The 22,789-nt window shown below is 36.8% G+C and overlaps 1 protein-coding gene across 3 annotated transcripts in view; it reads left to right on the top strand.

Moving 5' to 3' along the window:
- Nucleotides 1-5: 5 nt before the first annotated feature.
- TXNL4B (thioredoxin like 4B) overlaps nucleotides 6-22,789 on the top strand; it is a 73,581-nt gene continuing 50,797 nt past the window's right edge. The window contains exons 1-2 of one of the 3 annotated variants that reach the window (XM_053707563.1): nucleotides 46-113; nucleotides 1,446-1,543. In XM_053707563.1, the coding sequence (XP_053563538.1) occupies nucleotides 106-113; nucleotides 1,446-1,543 (106 nt within the window). In that variant the 5' untranslated portion in view covers nucleotides 46-105. Of the gene's footprint in view, nucleotides 114-1,445; nucleotides 1,544-4,657; nucleotides 4,694-22,789 lie in introns of those variants that run through there. The other 2 variants (XM_053707564.1, XM_053707565.1) reach the window with 2 other exon arrangements.

The raw sequence follows: 22,789 nt of genomic DNA on the forward strand, positions 1-22,789 counted from the left end.
GTAGTTAATTCTTGTCCCCGGGGGAAATAGGTGGTGTCATACTGCCCGGATGGGATAAGAGTAGGGTAGACATGGTGTGACGGACTGATCGTGGTGCTGCCTTGCATGGAGAGGTAAGTAACTTCCTGTCTGTAAGTAAACAGCATCTTTCTGTTAGACGGTACTATTTTCTACTTGATTGGCCATCCTGCACATTGTGAACTTGATGTTAAAGTTAAAGGGTCACTGAACCCAAAATGTTTTCTTTCGTGATTCAGATAGAGCATGCAATTTTAAGCAACTTTCAAATTTACTCATATTATCATTTTTTTCTTCGTTCTCTTGCTATCTTTATTTGTAAAAGAAGGCATCTAAGCTTTTTTTTTGTTCAGACCCTGGACAGCACTTTATTATTGGTGGATGAATTTGTCCACCAATCAGCAAGGACAACCCAGGTTGTTCAACAAAAATCGGCCGGCATCTAAACTTACATTCTTGCATTTCAAATAAAGGGACCAAGAGAATGAAGAAAATTTGATAATAGGAGTAAATTAAAAAGTTGCTTAAAAGTTCATGCTCTATCTGAATAACAAAAGAAAAAAAAATTGTGTTCAGTGTCCCTTTAACCATGGCATATACTATATTATTATATTTTAATGTTTTAAGTTGTAATTTAATTTAGGCATTAAAGAGTTAATATGTGAACACCTATGACCAGTATAAAAGAAGCCATATGTGATTTAACCTCAGTCTATGAGGAAGCGCCACTAGTGGGCGCGAAATGCATCAGTTGACCTGTCCATGTTTGTATTTTTACCAATATGTTGAAATAAATGTCTCTTCTTTTAGTTTCACTGCTGTGCTGGACTTTTTAACTCAAACACTTGTTTAATGGTGGGTGCATTTAGCCACCAATCAGCAAGCACAACCCAGGTTCTGAACCAAAAAAGGGGCGGCTTCTGAACTTACATTCTTGCTTTTCATAAATATAGCACAAGAATAAAGAAAATTTGATAATAGGAGTAAATTAGAAAGTTGCTTACAATCGCATGCTCTATCTGAATCATGAAAGAAAAAAATTGGGTTCAGTGTCCCTTTAAGATGGGTGTGACCAGTGTGGTGCACAGCTGCATTTTTTCATATAGGTGGCGAGAGTCCATGATTTGTTACTGATGGGATATACATTCCTACCAGGAGGAGGCAAAGTTTCCCAAACTTCAAAGCCCATAAATACCCCACCCACCTCACTCATATCTCAGTTTAAACTTTTGGCTCCTTTGGAGGTGGTTAAAGTATTATGTGCTTCAGTGTATATTGAAGTCTGTTTTTCCTCAGAGTGCAGTGTTTGCTAGATGGAAGTAAGGGGAGTATTGTCTAAGGTTATCATGTTTCTACCTCTGTATACACCTTAATGCGGCTTTTCTTTTAATCGGTCGCAGAGATTCATCTCCTGTCTCCCTTTACAGTTTCTACTTACTCTCATATATATATTCCTCTGCTGATAATCTCCTGCACTCGTTTGCCTGTCCGCGATCAGTGGACGAGTGTCTACCAGCATTATACAGTAAGTATTACTTTTTCTCAGACACTAGCTAAAATGTGGGCACTTTTTTTTTTTAAGTTTAATGAGCGATATATATCTATCTTTGGAAAAAAAGTAGAATGTTGCTGAAGAGTTGCGAATATCTACTTAAAGTATGCACACAAAGCACTCTGTGCCCAGACTAGTGGGCAGTTGTTACTTTTATTAACTTATATACTTAAAATAAGGGTAACACAATTAAATTCGACACACACAGCCCATCCGGGCTTTGTAAAAAAAAAATATGGATGGGCGAAACTAGTTAGGGGACTATCGTGAGTGTTTGGGCGCTCAAATTTTAACTTTCCAGATACAAACTCGTTTGTGATTTAGCCTAATATTTTTCACTCAAAACAGTTAACTTGTTGTAATGTCTGGGTTATGCCAGACTTGGCTAGAGTCACAGAGCAATATAGATTTCTCTAAGAACTAACTGATAGACTTTTTAATATACGCTACATTGTAACTAAGCGACTTGAAATGATTCATGTGACCTAAACTGAACTTGTTGATACAATAATAATATATCACTAACCAAGTTAGGGTAGCGCAGAGGAAATTTGATTCAACTCTGTATAAGTGAAAACATTACACACCACACAGAGAAGTTACTCACAACTACCTATGTTATGGTATTTTCACTTTAAATTCAAAATCCAATAGTTGGCCAATCGATCCTGCATCTATAAATACAGCTTCCAGCTGGTATATATTGCTTATTACACAGGTAGATTAGCAGCCTTATTTTTGGCAATTGTCATGCTTAATACTTTATCACTTGTTTATCTCCATATAGAATGTACAAAGAATGGATTATAACTTATATAGGAATCTAAACAATATACAAGTGAATAATTAAATATTAACGTTATGAGCAAGGAATAGACGAATAAATGCCATAAATATCCGAGTACTATTCAGCATCAGCATTTTATTATTTATTATTGTATTTAGATCAAATAACGTGTACCATCAAATTACAAAGGCCACTATGGTTGTTTTAGGTTACGCATTAGCCGTTTATGCAGCTATATAATATAATGCAGGAGGGAATCTATATGACTCAATAATAATACGCAACCTCACAACATTAGTGTGGGCAATATAACAGATAGTACATACTATGACTCAACGTACATGAGGATGTATTCAAACCCAGACCAGAGCGAATCAAACTGTTTATTTGAACCTAGATGATAATAATACAATATTGTGACAAGCAATTTGTTGAGAAAAATAATAAATAATCTACAATATACAGAACGACATGTCAGTCAAAGTGAGTTGGGGGAATCATATATAAATTCACTGAGAGGCGTAGATATATAATTAATTCCCCAATGACATATATATTGCAATATCACATGAGTCAATGTCTGTGTCGATTTTAATTGTGTGTTACCCTTATTTTAAGTATATAAGTTAATAAAATTTATATTTTAAAAAACCTTGTACCATAACAACTGCCCACTAGTCTGGGCCCAGAGTGCTTTGTGTGCATACTTTCAAGTAGGTATTCGCAGCTCTTCAGCGACATTCTACTTTTTGTACAATTTATTATTTTATGCACTAGCACCATTCCCTTTTGTTAATATGTGTGATTAGTAGATATACCACACAATATTTCACAGTAAAGAACAAAGGGAAAAGCCCTTGTAGTGCCATTGTTTGCGTGTTGTAATATAGATATATATCTATCTATCTGGCCTGGGATAGTAGTTATATTCTTTTTGCTTAAACAGAGCTTGTTTTTTGGGGAACGGTATCGCAGTATCATTAATTTCTTACCTTAAAGGGATAGTAAACCCCAAATTTTTCTTTCATAATTCAGATACAGCATGCAATTTTAAGCATCTTTCTAAGTTACTCCTATTATCAATTTTCTTCGTTATCTTGGTATCTTTATTTGAAAAAGCAGTAATGTTAAAGTGATGGTAAGTTTCAGACTATAAGAATGTTGCAATAAAACATATATTGGTTTGCAAGTAACACCACATAATAATATTTTTTTATTATATATATATATATATATATATATATATATATATATATATATATATATATATATATATATATATATATATATATATATATATATATATATATAATATATTTTATAATAAAAGGTTTATGATCCTAATTGGTTTTGTCTGTTCCTCCGACCCCCTTTATTTCCTCTTTTGGCTGGGCTGTGATGTATAGAGCATTCACAACCACTCTCTACATAGGCTTTAAAGGGGCTGGACTTCAAGATTGTCAACGGACACACATGTTGATTGGATGTTCACTGGAATTGTCATAAAAAAAAAAAAAAAGAGTTCATTCATGTGGGCCGGCATAACATTGTAATAGAAGCATTAATATATGCACTAATTTAACCCTTTCACAGATGGATTAAAAAAAAAAAAGGTACACATGTACTTTTCTAATGGCAAAGATTACATTTATGGCATTTGATTATTTAAAGTTTCCCATCACTTTATTACTGCTAGTCTGTTAAGTTGCTTACCTTGGCGCTTGGTTTTATCTATTGAGCGGTCTGCCGTGTAGCGTCTTATTTAAACCTTCCCCTTATGACGTCATGTTTTTGCTGCTAATTTTGTGCTCCTTTTTTTTTTTTTTTTTTTTTTTTTTTTTTTCCCTTTTGAATCCATTACATCTCTTAGATGCCCTCATTTAGTATAGGGTTTATAATCTATAAAGTGCTCTATATAGTGTTTTTATATACTTATTTTATTCGACAAAGACTTTTTCCAATTCTCAAAGTTCTTTTTAAGCAAGAGAGTTTTTTACAAAATTGTAATTTGTTTTACTTTTTCCTACAAATGTATTTCTATGCCATAATGGAACATTCTGCTCCTGTCCCTGAAATCACCATAGGACCTGAGTCTGTTGAACACATTTCTACCAAAGCTAAGTGTGTTTTTTGCAAAACTTCTGAAGTGCCATCTTCAGCACATTTTTGTGACTCATGTATTATATTTCTATCACGCCCTAATGATGTCTCTATGGTTTCAAATGCTTCTGTTCCAATTTCACAGATGGATGTAGATGGCGTACCCTCTGCAATGAAGAAATTTATTGCTGCTTCAATTGAGAAGGTCGTGACTTAAATTCCGCCTTCAAATAAGCGTAAGAAATCAGCCGTTTTACCTTTATCTAGTAAAGTATGTACTGATCAAACTAATACTGACGTATTTTCTCATGATGATGATTCCTCTAATACTGAGGCTCCCTCATCTGATACTTAAAGTGAAGGTAAAGTTTTCATGTTTTCAAGACATTAATGCATCATTGGCTAACATAATAAGCTGTTCGCTAAATTTATTCCATTTTATATCACTTATTTCTAATTTTTTTTACTATAGTAAGCTGCCTACCGTTAGCGTGTAAACTCCACCCCACCTCAGCTTCTGGATTTTTTAGGCTGTTACGTATAGAGCGGTCCCACCCGCTCTATGCGCATCTCCAAAGCTCGTACACGACGATCGTAAGCATTGCGCATGCGCAAACCTCAGATTTCTATGACCAATGCGCATGGCTGTTCTGAGACTGCGTTTGGTGCGAGCCGTTCAGTGTCCCTGGGGGTGTGTTTGCGATGTCCAATCAGCTCGCTGGAATTGCTGACAGGCTAAGCGAGTGATGTGCAGGATAGCCTGAGACAGAGTCAGCTGAGAGCGGAGTTACTGTTATCGGATGTGGCAACTTGTATTTGATCTTGAACGAATTTGAGCAATGCCTTCCTAGCGAGGTAAGTACTGCAGTGGTACCTCTGGAGCCGGTATGAGACCGGGTGAGTCCTTGGATGATCGCCAGGAAACAGTTATCGTGAGCTGTGCACACAGACGTTAGTTTGTAGAAGTCCGTGTAAGAATTAGTTAGTAAGGCTTCAATCTGAAGGTCTTGTGAGTAGCACAATTTCAGGATAAGTAAGGTGAAATTAAAGTACAGCACCCAACCCTGACAGCAACATAGCGCTGAAGGAACAAATATACAGTGTTCATTCAGTGCTATGTTGTGCGATTGAGGGATCAGCATTTTTTTTTTTTTGACCGGACACGTTTGTAACAATATTTGCTGTAGGTGGTCTGAATTAAAGCTACTACGCATGCGCGAACGGGAGCGCGCGCTGGAGTACAAGATGTAGAATAGGACAGTAGCGCATGCGCTTTTTGAATAGTAGGCGGGTGACGTAGATCCACGGCCGCCTAACGGCCAGAATTTCAGTTGATAGTTTGAAGAACGTGATCAAGAGGGAAAAAAACCAAAAAAAAACGGGTTGATTGTTATCATCTTAAAATATAGCTTTTATACGGCTATAACTTTATTTCTAACATCATTTCATACAGGTTGATGAATGAAACTCATATTTATTTGTGACATATAATTGAATTCTATTTCAATATATAGGTAAGTTTACCTTCACTTTAACCAGATACAAAAAAATTGTTTAAAAGTTAGCATATTTGTTCTCTTTTAAAATAAGTTTTAGTCACTTTAGAAATTGAAGAAGCTAAACCTTCTGAGGATATTCCTTTTTTAAGCCTAACATTGTTATTCCAGAGATATTTCCTGTTCCTAATGCAGTCTCTAATATTATCTCTAAGGAATGGACTAAACCTGGTACTTCTTTTAACCCTTCTTCTAGGTTTAAAAAATTGTATTCTTTACCTGTTGCCAATTTGGAGCTATGGGAAACTATACCTATAGTAGATTGAGCTATTTCTTCTCTAGCTAAACTTACTACGATTCTCTTAGAGGATAGTACTTCTTTCAAAGATCCTTTAGATAGAAAACTTGAACCTTTTTTGAGAAGAGCTATTACTGGAGGTAAGTCACTTTTTCTGCCCCAAGACTATAGATCTAAAGGGAAATTCAAGGCTCCAATATAGTTTTCGTTCTTTTCAAAACAAAGATCAGAAGCCTTCCCCCTCTCCAAAAGCCCCTGGCTCTAACTGGAGACCTTCTTCCAATTGGAATAAATCTAAAAAATTCAAGAAACCTAATCCTGTCCAGAAAAACAGCATGAAGGTGCGGCCACAACCCAGTTCTTCTGGTAGGGGGCAGAGTAAAACTTTTTTAGAAAGTTTGGTCAGAATCTGTCCAAAAATACCCTGGATTCAGAATATTATCCCTCAGGGATATCTAATTGGTTTCAAAATCAAACCCCCAAGAGGACAGTTTTATCTAACTCATGTTCCGAAACATCCGGTAAAAGCTCAGGCTTTTCTAACGTGTCTCAAATCTAGAACTTATAGGAATGATTGTCCCAGTTCCCGTACAGGAACAAGAAAAGGGTTTTTACTAAAATTTATTCATTGTACCAAAGAAGGAAAATTCCTTTAGACCAATATTGGATCTGAAAACCTTAAACAGATTTGTGAGAATTCCAGCTTTCAAGATGGAAACTATAAGGATTATTCTGCCTTTTGTTCAGCAAGGTCATATGTCCACAATAGACCTACAGGATTCTTCTTTTCACATTCCTATTCACCCAGATCATTTTCAATTTCTGAGATTCTCTTTTTTTTCTAGAAAAGCATTTTCAGTTTGTTGCTCTTCCGTTTGGCCTAGCAACAGCACCAAGGATATTTTCAAAGGTTCCCAGTGCCCTTCTATCTGTAATCAAAGAGCAGGGTATTGCAGTTTTTCCTTATTTGGACGATATCTTGGTTCCAGCTCAATCTTTTCATTTAGCAGAATCTCACACAAATCAACTATTGTTGTTTCTTCAAAATCATGGTTGGAGGATCAATTTTCTAAAGAGTTTCTTGATTCCTCAGACAAAAGTCACTTGTTTCGGTTTCCAAATAGACTCAGTGTCCATGACTCTTTCTCTAACAGAAAAGAGACAAATAAAATTAGTTTCAGCTTGTCTGAACCTTCAGTCTCTATCATACCCTTCAGTGGCTATGTGCATGGAGATTTTAGGCCTTTATGATTGCAGCATGGGATGTGATCCCCTTTGCTCATTTTCATATGAGGCCTCTTCAACTTTGCATGCTGCGCCAATGGTGCAAGGATTATAATCAAATATCACAACTGATATTCTTGGATCACAACACTTGTTTTTCTCTGACATGGTGGCTACACCACCAATTTCTTCAAGGGGCTTCCTTTGTTCGTCCTACCTGGTCTGTAATCACAACAGATGCAAGTCTTACAGGTTGGGGAGCAGCATGGGATGCTGTAATGTTAAGGAAACAAAAATTTTGATCAATATCTTAGAACTCCGTGCTCTTTTCAAAGCCCTTCAAGCTTGGCCTCTTTTAAAGAACAAACCTCATCTTTGTTTTCAGATAGACAATATCACAACAGTGGCATATGTCATCAAAGGGGAACTCAAAGTTACCTAGCCATGAAAGAAGTATCTCGGATACTTTCTTGGGCAGATACCAATTCCTGTCTCATCACTGCGATTCACATCCCAGGTGTGGAAAACTGGGAGGCAGATTATCTCAGCTGTCAGTTACTACACCCTGGAGAATGGTCTCTCCCCCAGAATGTATTCTTACAAATTGTTCAAATCTGGGGTCTTCCTCAAATAGATCTCATGGCCTCTCGTTTGAACAAGAAACTTCCCAGATACCATGCAAGGTCACGGGCAGAAATGACGGGTGCTCTAGCAGTCCCTTGGTCATTCCAATATGCTTATATATTTCCTCCACTAGTTCTGCTGTCCACCAAGGCAGAAAATACAGTGATCTGAGATGTCATTGCAGAAAATGCAGCATGTCTGCAGAAAGAACCAGGACACATGCAGGAAATGTTAGCGCTTTAACTTTGTAGTGCTGCTCCACATTAGAAAGTTCTCTTCAAATAGAGCTGTGCTCTGACTGCATTGTGTAAGTTTTCCTTAACACAGTGCATCCAGAGCAAAGTGCTGTTTAGAAGTCAACAGTCAAATATGCCGTAGCGCTGCAAAGCAGCAGCGGCATTGCTCGTTGACTGGCTCTGAGATTTTTTTTCAAACCCGCCCCATAGCCTTTCCCAGTCTTCAAAGCTGTTTATTCTGAATGCAATATGTTCGTATGAGCATTGCATCTTTTTTATTACTACATTTCTATGTTAGACCAAGAGAAAAGGGAAAAAATGTGACATTTTACAATTTCTTATTTCGTATGCAGATACATTTGCAATGCAATTTTCAACTACTACACTATATTATAAAACATTAAAAATAGCTTTTCTTCAGTTAACCAACACATTGCTGTTGATCTGGCACCTTAGTGTAATTTAATTTTATTTAAAAATGTCCTGCAGAAAAATTTTCACTAAAAGAATTATATCGCAGAAAGTGAAGAAAAAAGTTCTGCCTCAGGGTAGTGATTTCAAAAATCAAAATGGAAGTAATCATCTGCGTGGCCTCTCAGGATTTTGTATGCAGATCTAGTTTGGATGTCCAGCTACCCTCCATGGCATCTTCCTCTAAGACCAGACTCTTTGTCTCAAGGTCCTTTTCTTTCATCCAGATCAATCTCCATGTATTTAAGTTCAGAGATTTTAGAACGCCTAGTTCTCAGTCACAGAGATTTTTCAGACTCTGTTAATAATACTATGATTCAAGCAAGAACACCTGTATCCAGCAAAATTTATTATAAGGTTTGGAAAACTTATATTTCCTGGTGTTCCGATCATAATTTTTCTTGGCATTCATTTAGAATTCTTTAGTTTCTTCAAGATGGTTTAGATAAAAATTGTATCTGCCAGTACCTTGAAAGGACAAATATCTGCATTTGCTGTAACGTTTCACCGAAAGATTGCTCATCTTCCAGATATTTACTGTTTTGTTCAGTTCAGGCTTTGTCCAGAATAAAGCCTGTTATTAAAGGGACACTGAACCCAAATTTTTTATTTTGTGATTCAGATAGAGCATGCAATTTTAAGCAACTTTCTAATTTACTCCTATTATCAAATTTTCTTCATTCTCTTGGTATCTTTATTTGAAAAGCAAGAATGTAAGTCTAGATGCCGGCCCATTTTTTTGTGAACAACCTGGGTTGTTATTGCTGATTGGTGGATTAATTTAACTGACCAATAAACAAGTCCTGTCCAGTATTCTGAACCAAAAAATAGCTTAGATGTCTTCTTTTTCAAATAAAGATAGCAAGAGAACGAAGAAAAATTGATAATAGGAGTAAATTAGAAAGTTGTTTAAAATTGCATTATCTATCTGAATCATGAAAGAAAAAAATTGGGTTCAGTGTCCCTTTAAGTCTATTTTTCCTCCATGGAGTCTCAATCTAGTCTAAACAGGAATCTGTGACAATAATCACAAAGAAAGAGGGCGCCTCCTAGTGCAACACTGAGATGGTGATAAAGTGAAGCAGATCTTGCACTGAAATAATACTCACAAGGAGAGCAGCACCAAGTGTGCTAAAGTGAAGCAAGTTGGGAAATCACAGTGACCCAGCGACACTGATCCTGCAATAGGATGTTGGGATCCAGGGATTCCAGGTGATGTGGTAGATAAAACAGGCTCAGGCTTCCATATAATACAACATATATTTATTTAAAAAGATGATAATAACAAAGGGTTTTGAACTTCCCCCAATTCAATTCAAGGATACCTGAGGAAACAGCTAGTTAAGCTGAGAAACAGCTGAGCTGAGAATCTGTTACGGCATTTGTTTTTATATTCAGTTGGGTGAAGTGCAACACCCTTTGTTTTTATTATCTTTTTAAATATATGTTTCATTACCTCTACCTTTTCATTAAAAACATGCACTCAAATGTTTAATAAACAAGATTGGAAAAAAAAGTGTCCCCCCCCCCCCTAAACTCTATATATATAAAAGAAGTGGTTATACTTCTTTTTGGTATATTTATATAACATTGATTTGCACGTAGGGGCTCCCATGAGCCTCTGCTCAAATAAATTAACATTTATTCACACCAGGTGATCGATATTATTACAGTGATCACCTGGTTATTTAAAACTTATATAGGAACTTAATTTTTAAGGGGGTTATGGGCTTTAAAACAAGGGGACATGGCTTCTTTATGCCTTTTTGATCACATGTTATAGGCACATAGAGACCCCCTTCCTAAAAAAAGTGGGGTGTTTTTTTATACATTGTATGCCCCCATACCAGGTGATTACCTTTCCAACATTGTGCCTTGGGGGGATGTTGTAGTTAAAGGGACATTATACACTAGATTTTTCTTTGCATAAATGTTTTGTAGATGATCCATTTATATAGCCCATCTGGGAGTGTTTTTGCAACAATGTATAGTTTTGCTTTTTTTTTATTTTTTTATTTTTTATTTATTATATCTTTATTGAAATTTTTTTACACAGTACATATATAATTTGCGGTACATTGATTTGTTTGACAATTACATATATGTAAGTTCTTGCTGATTACATCTTTGGTTCCACAAAGAAATTGTCTAAAAATGACGGAAATTTCTATTAACCTAAAAAAGAAAACTAAACAAACTCCGAACTGAAATTAAGATAAATAAGAAATAATAATATAACAATAAACAATAAAATGAATTATGTCAGCACTTGTGTTAGTGTTATTGGTTTCTATTTTCCAATGAACAATTCCTGTTATTATTGACCTGTAATATTATTGATAACTCCATTACAAACTGTAGCCTAGGCATATGTAATATTAGTACATCTGGCTCCCTTATACGAGTCCCAAAACAGCATCATATCATAGTATATTTGCAATTTGTTATTTTTGAAAAAGAAGTATCTCTCTAGGGTAAGGAGACTTTGTACCCTCTCTCTCCATTCATCTATAGAGGGAGCTGTTCCAGTTTTCCAATGAGAGGCTATTAAAATTTTTGCAGCATTAAATAGAATCAAAGCTAACTATTTCTTTATTATGCAGTTTATCTCATTAAATGTGCTGAATAAACAAACTTTCGGTGTGTTCGTAAGGTTGCTAGATAGAACCAAATTCACTTCCCTTACAAATCTCTCCCAATAGTCTTGAATAATGTGGCATGACCACCATATGTGACCCATAGATCCCACTTCTAAGTTACATCTCCAGCACCTGTCTGAAGCTCTATTAAATATGTGTTTGAGTCTAGACGGGGTAAGATACCACCTCATCATAATCTTGTAGTTAGTTTCTATCCCTATGGTGGAGTGAGCCGAGTGGGCTATGTTGGTGAAAATAGTTGACCAATCCTTACTGAGGTGAGTATCCCCCAAGTCTCTTTCCCACTCCCTAGTGTATTTGTGTGGCTTTGGGGAGGTGGCCTTTATTACTATTTCATAGATAAGTGAGATAAGACCCCTTGCTGGATATGGAGTGTAACACATTTTTTCAAACTTGGTTAAAGGTCTTAATAGATTGTGCCTATCCCTGTGAGTGTTGATATAGTGATTCACTTGATGATATCTTAACCAGGGAGCAAGTACACCCCCTCCCCATGATTCTAATTCAGATCTAGGTTTTAGTTTGTTTTCGTGAACTAATGCGGCTATTGGCATAATTCTCTCAAGGGATAGAATTGAGTTTATGTTAGATAGATTTTCCAAATGGATTTGCAATAATAGGAGTAAGAGGGGAAAATCTACTCGATATCTCATTACTAAGAGAGCACACTAATTTCCAATCAGAGATCGTGTTATTCACTGTTTGCAACGCCTCCCCCCTCTTAAAATATGAGGTGTTAGGTAACCAACAGGCGCCCCCTAGCTGTAAATTTCCTGATATGTCATGTTCAATATGAATCCAGTGTTTAACGTTATCATTATTGAATCTACACCACTCTACAATCCTTTGCATAGATATTGCTCTTTTATATAGCAGGAGATTTGGAACCCCCAAGCCCCCCTGGCTTTTAGGTGTGTACATAGTTGATTTATTTATCCTAGAGGGTTTGTTTTTCCAAATATATTGATTTATTATTTTTTGTAGTTTAATGATGTGGACTTCAGTGTGAGGTAAAGGGATTGTCTGGAGTATATATAAAATCTTTGGTAGAAGAACCATTTTGGTAGAGTATATCCTACCTAACCATGAAGTCGTTTTGGAATGCCATGAGTCAGTCAGTTTTGCAATGTCTATAGTCAGTTTTTTATAATTTGTATTACGTAGAGAATCTATATTGGGTGTTATGCTTATGCCTAAATATTTGATAGATTTGGATTGGATATTGAAACTGCAGCTATTCCTGATTTGGGATAAAGTGTTATTGGGGATATTAAAGGGTAAAATATCTGATTTCGTCATATTTACTAGGAAATTTGAAACTTTCCCATAATCTGCTAATTCACTCTGTACAGCTACAATGGATTCCACTGGTGATAACAATGACATGAGAATGTCATCAGCAAACATGGATAGTTTATACATTTTGTCTTTAATTGTTACTCCCTGGATGGACTCATTATGTCTTATTTTGGATGCTAAGACCTCGAGTGATAAGACAAAAAGAAGAGGGGACAGCGGGCAGCCCTGTCTGGTTCCATTCCTAATTTCGAATAATTCTGACCGGGTTCCATTTATGTTAATCTGTGCAGATGGGAAAGTGTATAAGGCCATGATCTGTTTTATAAGTAAGGGGGGAAAATTAAATTTATTTAAGGTAAGTTCTAAGAAGGACCAGTCAAGCCTATCGAACGCTTTTTCAGCGTCTGTTGATAGAACTATCATCTGGGAATTATGTTTATTTTAGTGATGCACCGAAATGGAAATTCTGGACCGAATCCGAAAATCCGGGATGCACTTGGCCGAAAACCGAAACTGATACCGAAAATGAATTTTAATTATTTTCAAAAAAAATTTGTTAGCCTTTTTTTTTTTTTGCATAATTAGAGCCAATAAAAGAAAAAAGCCCACACTTTTATTGAAAGTAACACTAAAATTGGACAAAAATATCTTAAAACAATAATATGCTACACAATTTTACCAAGAAAAAAAAAAAAAAAAAAACAGGCTAAAAATACAATTTTCGGCCAAAATGTTTCTGCGACCAAAATTTTGGTGCATCCCTACTTAAAACAATTATAAATATCAATATACTGTATTATTCTTCATTTAGTTCTATGTAACAGAATCATATTTAACTGTTTTTTTTTTTACTAATTATCCAAATAAAGTATAGTCCTAGAAAACTCATATGCAGAACAGTAAGTCAAGTAATAAACTTAAACAGCAGCTCTAGGCTAGCATCAAATTTGAAACATGCTACACAATAATTTTACCGAAAATAACAGGCAAAAAAAACGAAAACCGAAATAGCCAAAAATGCCATTTTCGGCCGAAACTTTCTGCGGCCGAAATTTCGGTGCATCCCTAGTTTATTTACATGGTCTATTATGTCTATGATCTTAATCGTGTTATCTTTAGCTTCCCTTCTAGGTGCGAAGCCTACTTGGTCGGGGGATATTAATTTTGGTAAAAATTTGTTGATCCTAATGGCTAGAATTTTGGCATATATTTTTAAATCTAAGTTGAGAAGAGATATAGGTCTGAAATTTGCAGGTTTGGGTAAAACTGTGATACATGCTTGGAGCATGCTGTCTGGGAAGATACCTGTGTCTTCTATCTGATGGAATACATTTAAGATATGAGGAAGTAATATGTCTTGAAATGATTTGTAGTAGAGGCCGGAGAACCCGTCAGGGCCGGGGGCCTTATCTGTTTTGAGTGTTTTAATTGCCTCCAATACTTCTGACTGTAATATTGTGGAGTTTAGCATTTCTTTCTCTTCCTCTGATAATTGAGTTAACTGGACCTCCTCTAAATATTGGGAGCATTGTGTGAAATGTTGGGTTCGTGTTCTATTGGGATATAAATTATATAGAGAATGGAAGTAGTTTTTAAAAGTCTCCGCTATCTGTTTGCTATCCTCCACTACCCTGCCATTCGGCTGTTTTATTGAATGAATGTAATATTTCGCTTGTTTGATCTTGAGGGATCTTGCCAATAATTTACCCGGTTTGTTTGCCTCAGCATAGTATTTTTGTTTTAATTTGAGGGCAATGGATTGCGCTTTTATGTGTAAGTGAGTCTTTAATTTGTTTCTATAAAACTCTAACTGTTCTCGGATGTTGTTGTCAGTAGGTTGTAACTTATGTAAATAGTCCAACTTGGATATTTCTTTGGCTAAGTGTGTGTATTCTTCTCTGATAAGTTTATTTCTGTGTGCTCTTGCTTTTATCAATACTCCTCTTATATAGCTTTTATGGGTTTCCCAGACCGTAGAGGAAGCCATGCCCTCTTGTACATTAATATGAAAAAAATTCTTTTAACTCATTTGTGACTAGTTTGCTAGTCTCAGGATTTAATAGCAGCGTATTATCCAATCTCCAGTTAAATTCTCTAACTGGAGCAGATGGCCAAGTAATATTGCATTTCATCATGGAGTAGTCTGACCACGCCGTGTGCAAAATATTTACATCTTGAACTAGATAGAGTGTGAGGTGGTCTACTAAGATATAGTCTATTCGTGAGTATGTTTTATTTGGGGCCGAAAAGAATGTGTAATCTCTTTTTTTCTGGGTTAGATAACCTCCATGGGTCGTGTAAACCAAATGTCCTTAAAAGGGACCATACTGCCTTCAGAGATCTTTTGGAAGTGTGTACATTGCGGTTAGAACTATCTAAGTTGGGGGACAGTGGGATGTTAAAATCTCCCAGGAAAATCAACTGACCCACAAGTATATCTTGAATCAATGGGATAATAGATCTAAAGAAACTGGCTTGCTTCTGATTAGGGGCATAAATGTTAATTATGGTGGTTGGTTTGTTGTGGAGCAAACCGCTAATGGCCAGAAATCTCCCTTCCTTGTCTTTACTTTGGTTTATAAGCGTGAAAGGGATAGACCTGTGGATCAAGATGCTTACACCATTGACTTTTTTCTTTGGATGGGCACTAAAGAAGTGATGTGAATATTTATTGTGTAGTTGTCGTGGTAAATTACCTCTTTTAAAATGAGTTTCTTGCAATCCTATAACTTCACCTTTTTTGTGTATAATATCCCTAAATGCCAGGGCCCTTTTGTGAGGGCTGTTAAACCCTTTTACATTTTGTGACAAAAAGCATATTTTGGTATCACTCATAAATAATATAATTGAGCTGTGTGATGTAGAAATCATTCATCAAATAGCACATGCTGACATTTCTTACTACTATAAATAACAAACATTCATAATTAACAAAAAGAACAAATAGAACAGTTAGAGAAACTAGAACTGATCTCAAATAACTTTCTGGGGGGAATAAAACTGATAAGAATCCCATTAGGAACCCTTACCAGCCCAGTCAACGGAGGATAATGAAAAAACAAATGTGTAAAGTATGCATGTTCCGTTAAGATTATATTACAGCTGATAACAATAGCAATAATACGGTCAGTCTTGTTTGTTTACTAAACTAGGCACAATAGCCCAAAAGGATACTCCTAGGAGTCATTGCGGCAACAAACTCCATCACAGATTTAACCATGATAGTGTCTCTGTTAAGGTCTTCTATCATTTTTTCCGCTGCACCTTCTGCCATTCTGGACGTTGAGGTTTAGGGGGTGCTCCCTGTCCCTTCTTCTCTCCTTGTACCGAAGTGTTCTCTGTTTCCAATGCCACAGGAGGGATTTCTAATTTTCGACAACAGTCTAGCATTTCTGATGGGGCAGCACAGATCGCTCTCCTGTTGTTCCATGTTACCATTAATTGGAAAGGGTGGTTCCACCTGTACTTGATGTTCATGGAACGCAGGTGGGATGTCAGTGGAGCCAGTTCCTTCCTCTTTTGCAGGGTTCTGATTGAGAGGTCTGCATACATCTGGATATGGACACCCTCGAATTGTATTGGTTGTTTATTTCTAGCCTCTTTCATGAGTTGCTCCTTCACGGAGTAATTAGTGATCCTGACAATAATGTCTCTTGGTGGGGCCCCCTCTGGAGGAGAAGGACTTAGAGCTCTGTCAATCTCAACAGGTGGAGGTTCATCTTGATTGCTAATAAATGAGAAGAGAGATTGTAAATACATAGGTAAATCTGCTGCTTGGATTTTTTCAGGGACGCCTCTTATTCTTATATTCTGCCTTCTGAATCTATTTTCTAAGTCATCCAGTTTATTTTCTAATTGTTGTATGGTTTCATCTTGCATGTCTAGTTGTGTTTTCATTTCTGCGGTATTAGAATTAAATGAGCTCCAATCATCTTCAAGCTTTTCCACTCTGCTGTTCATATCTGTAATGTCTTTTTTTAAATCTGCAATCTCATCTTTAATGCATTTCTGAACTTGAACTAGTAATGAAGCAAAATCTTCTTTTGAGGGTAGAGAGGTCAATATAGATTTGGGGACACATACGGTTGCATGCTCCTCATCTGAATCAGATTCAGAGGGAGATGAAGCATGTGTGTTCTTGGGAGAAGCAGACAGAGACATGTCAGTTAATTGTGAGTTAGTTGTTTTAAAAAAATGATCCACTGATGGCGTAGATGCAGCGCTGGGTTTGGCGCGCTTTTCTTTATCTTTTGGATGTAGTTTTCTGGGTGGCATGCCTATTCAGTAATGAACCTTATATATATTGTAGGTTTGTCCCCAGGACAGATTTTTATTTATAAATGTGAGGATGATTAGTAGAGGTAGCCCTTATTTCGAGCGTGTGAGTGACCGCTGTGTTATTAATGAAATTTAGAAGTCAAACCGTCATGTTCTGCACTAAGCAATTATAGCAATCTGGTTAGGGCATAAAGTAGTCACAACAGTTCAACTCATGATGACCTCGCTATATTGTGATTAAAGGCTTTTCTCACCCTGAGTAATGTATCTCATTACCCTCTCTGACGGTTCTTTTTACATATCAGTTATGAATGCAGCTTCCCTGCTGTTTTAAGATGGTGTCAGGTATAAGCGTGTTCTGCGTGATCAAAGCCTCGTGTCTGATAATGTGCATCTCTTGGGATGTTTTGCCTATAGCGGAGTTCTGTCCTGCATGCACATGGGTCAAAGGCAGCTACGACTCACCACATATGATTAACTTAATGCTGCTCCGGCTGCTGATTACGCCATTAATGAAGGCCTTGTATTGCTGTGCCGCTTGAATCCTCCAAACTGTCAGTTTTAACGTTAGACCTTGGTCCGCTGTTGCCCTTCTGACCGGACTGTTTCCCAGTGGTCAGGACATCTGTTGTGATGGTTACTGCTGGGCTTTTTAGACCGCTAACTGGGCTGATGATCCGGAGCTCACTCAAAGTGCGGCCATCTCCTGTGAGCGCCGGCTCCGCCCCCCAGTTTTGCTTATTTTTAATAACATTTTCAGACTCCTAACCAAGCCCCAAAGTATCAGATGTAGACTGTCTACAGTCTTATGCTTACTCCTGTTTGTGTAATCTGTCTTTTCATATGCAGCGGAGGGGAGAGTGTCTGGTCTTCTAGCTTTCCCAGACCTTTTTCACTGGGTATTCCAGCCTAACCTCACCAACAGTGCTAAACTGGGAGCTTTTAAGTAATTTTTTATATATAACAGTTTGTACTTTAGAGTAACTAGATTTCTGTCGGAATATAACTATTTTGTGTTTGAGGGGGTTTATTTTCTTCAACTGAGAGGCACTGCAATGGGGCAAAATTTGCCCCCTCATATGCAAACCTCTTTATGGGGTGGCTTGAACGCAGTTTGATTTACTCAAATGACAACCCCTTCAAACAGGAAATATGTTTTTTCAGAAGATTTATAGATGATTTAATCTTCATCTGGAAGTCAGATGAAGCGTCGGCAAACTCCCTTTTTTTGTTGCGTTCCTGAATGATAATCACTTTGGGATTTCCTTCACTGCTGAATGGAAAAAGGAAAATATACATTTTCTTGACATTACTTTGTCTGGAAACTTGATGGCACAACGGATTGACACTACTGTCTATAGAAAACTCATTTCGGGTAATACCTTACTTTGTGCATCAAGTTCTCATCCAAAGCATGTGTTCAGTGGCATTGCCAAGAGTCAATTTATGAGAGCCAAAAGGATCTGTAATGATGAGGAAAAATTTAAGCAGGAGAGTGGCGCTATTGTAAGGAGACTGGAGGAAAGGTTTTAAAAAGAATGTTATAACGAAAGCATTGAACCAGGTAAAACCTTTGCGTAGGGACACTTTCCTGCTTACAAAGAAAAAACAAGAACAGTGCCCTCTTTTCATAACTCAATACTCTAGACAATTTTATACTATTTGTGACATTGTAAAAAAGTATATCCCACTAATACTAGGTGATGACATACTTAAGGGAGAAATAGAAAAGGGATGTAGATTTGTATTTTCAAAAAATATGACTCTAGGGAACATGTTATCCCAGAGTATGCTCCCAGACAAAAAAAGAATGAGCTCTTGGCTTACTTGTAATGGAACCTTCAGGTGTGGAAAAAGCCAGTGTAAAACATGTGACTACCAAAAGAGTGAGGATACCTTCCTCTCATATAGCAATGGGAAACAGTTCCGTACAAAGGGGTGCGTCAATTGCTCCTCAACTTATGTGGTCTATATTGTAGAATGTTAAGAACATAAAAAAACAATATTTAGGCATGACATCCAGAACTGTAAGGAAACACATTAAAGAACATCTGGGGTATATTAAGCATGATATCACATGTTCAGCCCTTGTGGGGCATTTCATTGAGGACCATAAAAAGGATGTAAGATGTTTTAAATGGTCAGTCATAGAACTGATGAGCTTACCTAGAGGAGGTGGTAACAAAATGAACATCCTATCTAAACAAGAAACCTATTGGATACATGGATACCGAATGGGTTTAATTCTGAATTCGACATAAACTTTTACCAATAACTGATTACATAGTCACATACTTTGTTTTACTTTATGAATAATCAGTTAGCCTTGTATTTACTACTCTCACTTTAATAAAAGTAACAAATTTGATACAATAATTGGATGTCCACTTTGCTAACGCCTCTATAGAGCACATATGGGGATAATTATGAATGGAAAAATGTTGTTAATCTCACCCAGTAGATTGGTTTATGTATCTCTCAAAATATTACATGAACATGAAACAGATATTTTCTGTGTTTTTGACAGAGAATTCCATTTCTATCCCTATGTTGCCCACATGTTAAAAACATTGCAAGTAATTTATTGTTGCTAATATTTGAATACTTAATTTGATATGTATAATGAATGTCTTATTGTACAGTTTAAATTCTATAAATTAGCATATTGTTTGTATTATTGCAAGAAGATGTTTCTTAATAACATGTGAGTTTTTTTTTCCAACTATTACTATATCCTGCTTGAGAAAACTTTTGATTCCTAACAGGAATGGGTTAATTTGACACTGAATTGGTAAGGGGTGTGTGTGTTTTGTTTTAGTTTAAACACCAATAGGCTCTTACTGCTAGCTTTTTAAATTGAAGCAGATGTGATGTGTAATTAGGATCTATGACTAAGGCTATATGCAGAAACGCGTAAGTTCTAGCTACTGGTGCACCCCACAACCTGTGTGGCATGTACAGCTGATGCTGCCTTTTAATTTGGATAAATAAAGATGGGACTTTTTATTTTTTGAGCACCACGTCTTACTCTGTACTTTTCTGTTCATATACATACACACACACACACACACACACACACACACACACACACACACACACACACACACACACACACATATACTGGATGTTTAGATAAGTATCTGTGCATATTCTTCTTTATAATAGTGTCTTATTACATGCAGTTCTATGAAAATTGGTGTACGCTGTCCCTTTAAGGGAGCTGGGATTGGGGGGATTTTATAAGCAACCCCCCCCCCCCCCCATACAGCTCCCTTCTACTATTTAGTAAGGCTGATACTGTCTGGACATCCTGGAAGTGACATCACCATGCCCAAACGTGGTGACGTCACTGACATCCCAGGAATTTCACAACTGAGGTCTTACCCGACACCACCTCATAAGCCGCCTAAGACTGCTGAGGGGCTGCTATCGGCTCTGAAAGCGCGGATGAAGACCACATGTCGTCTATGGTTAAAAGTGATATGAAACCCATTTTTTTTTTCATTCATGATTTTAAACAACTTTCCAATTTACTTCTATTGTCTAATTTGCCTCCTTGTATTGGTATGCTTTGTTAAAAAGTATAACTAGGTAGGCTTAGGAGCATCAATGCCCTACCTTGATCAAGTTGCTGATTGGTAGCTGCACATATTTGCCTCTTGTCATTGGTTCACCAGATGTGCTCAGCTAGCTAATATGCCTACCTTAGTATACTTTTAACAAAGGATACTAAGGGAAGGAAGCAAATTAGATAATAGAAGTAAATTGGAATTTTTTAAAAAGTTTGTATGCTCTATCTGAATCATGAAAGAGAAATTGGGTTCCATTTCCCTTTAATGTTGTTCCTAACTATACATAGTAGATCTTTTTATTTTTATTGAAAGACTGTGCAGCTAATAATAAAGGTAGCTCCTGCCCTATTCAAATCTATATCCACTGCTACTGTTCAGTTCAAGGGCATTAGTGCAGTTTGCAGTCAAAGCCCTAGAGCAGAATAGCAATAGCGCAGGAGTGAGCTTTATGGATTTGAACAGGTCATTCGGTACATTTGCCACTTCCTACATCACCCCTTGTCAAACAGCTGCAGCCATATGTGCGTAATGTACTTAATAATTTACTTTATAGTAACACGAGTATTGCATTGAGCAATGATACTTTTTTATTGGACTAACTATGCATTTATAAGTTGACAAGCAATATTTAGACATCAGACTTGAAAAAGGAAGTAATACTTCCGAAAGCTTGTCAACTTATAAATGCATAGTTAGTCCAATAAAAAAGTATCATTGCTCAATGCAATACTGGCATAATTGAAGTAGCTCGGTGGGGACATTATAATATGTTCTAATATATATCATTTTCTGTTATCCAAAGCAAAAATTAAGTGCATAATTTAACATACATTTTTATTACAAAGATTGTTAAAAACATTTAACATTTTTAACTAGTTAGAAGTTGGTAACAGGCCCAATGCACATGTGTCTTTTCAGTGCAGCTGGTATACACATCTTGTCATGCTAGGTTATTAAACCGTGGTTCTGGACATATACTATTTCACTAAGTAACTATGTATGTGCTAGCATGATGATACCACAATCAGTTTAACTACTCTACTCTGAATTTGGGTTTTTCCTGATTCAGAAAACTGCACTTGCTCTCTTAGCTTCCAATAGCAGCTTTAGATCCAGTTATATTATACACAGCGCCCTAACACTAATAGTTTCCATTATACAGTTGTGCTCATAAGTTTACATACCCTGGCAGAATTTATGATTTCTTGGCTATTATTCAGAGAATATGAATGATAAAACACAAACTTTTCTTTTACTCATGGTTAGCGTTTGGCTGAAGCCATTTATTATCAATCAACTGTGTTTACTCTTTTTAAATCATGACAACAGAAACTACCCAAATGACCCTTATCAAAAGTTTACATACCCTGGTGATTTTGGCCTGATAACATGCACACAAGTTGACACAAAGGGGTTTGAATGGCTATTAAAGGTAACCATCCTCACCTGTGATCTGTTTGCTTGTAATTATTGTGTGTGTATAAAAGGTCAATGAGTTTCTGGACTCCGGACAGACCCATGCATCTTTCATTCAGTGCTGCACTGACGTTTCTGGATTCTGAGTTATGGGGAAAGCAAAAGAATTGTCAAAGGATCTGCGGGAAAAGGTAGTTGCACTGTATAAAACAGGAAAGGGATATAAAAGATATCCAAGTAATTGAGAATGCCAATCAGCAGTGTTCAAACTCTAATCAAGAAGTGGAAAATGAGGGGTTCTGTTGAAACCAAATCACGGTCAGGTAGACCAACTAAAATTTCAACCACAACTGCCAGGAAAATTGTTCGGGATGCAAAGAAAAACCCACAAATAACTTCAGGTGAAATACAGGAGTCTCTGAAAACATGTGGTGTGGCTGTTTCAAGATGCACAATAAGGAGGCACTTGAAGAAAGAGATGGGATGCATGGTCGAGTCGCCAGAAGAAAGCCATTACTACACAAATGCCACAAAGTATCCCGCTTACAATACGCCAAACAGCACAGAGACAAGCCTCAAACCTTCTTTCACAAAGTCATTTGGAGTGGTGAGACCAAAATTGAGCTTTTTGGCCACAACCATAAACTCTACATTTGGAGAGGAATCAACAAGGCCTATGATGAAAGGTACACTATTCCTACTGTGGAACACGGAGGTGGATCGCTAATGTTTTGGGGATGTATGAGCTACAAAGGCAC

This window comes from Bombina bombina, chromosome 3 (assembly GCF_027579735.1).
Source record: "Bombina bombina isolate aBomBom1 chromosome 3, aBomBom1.pri, whole genome shotgun sequence".
NCBI classification, from domain to species: Eukaryota; Metazoa; Chordata; class Amphibia; order Anura; family Bombinatoridae; genus Bombina; species Bombina bombina.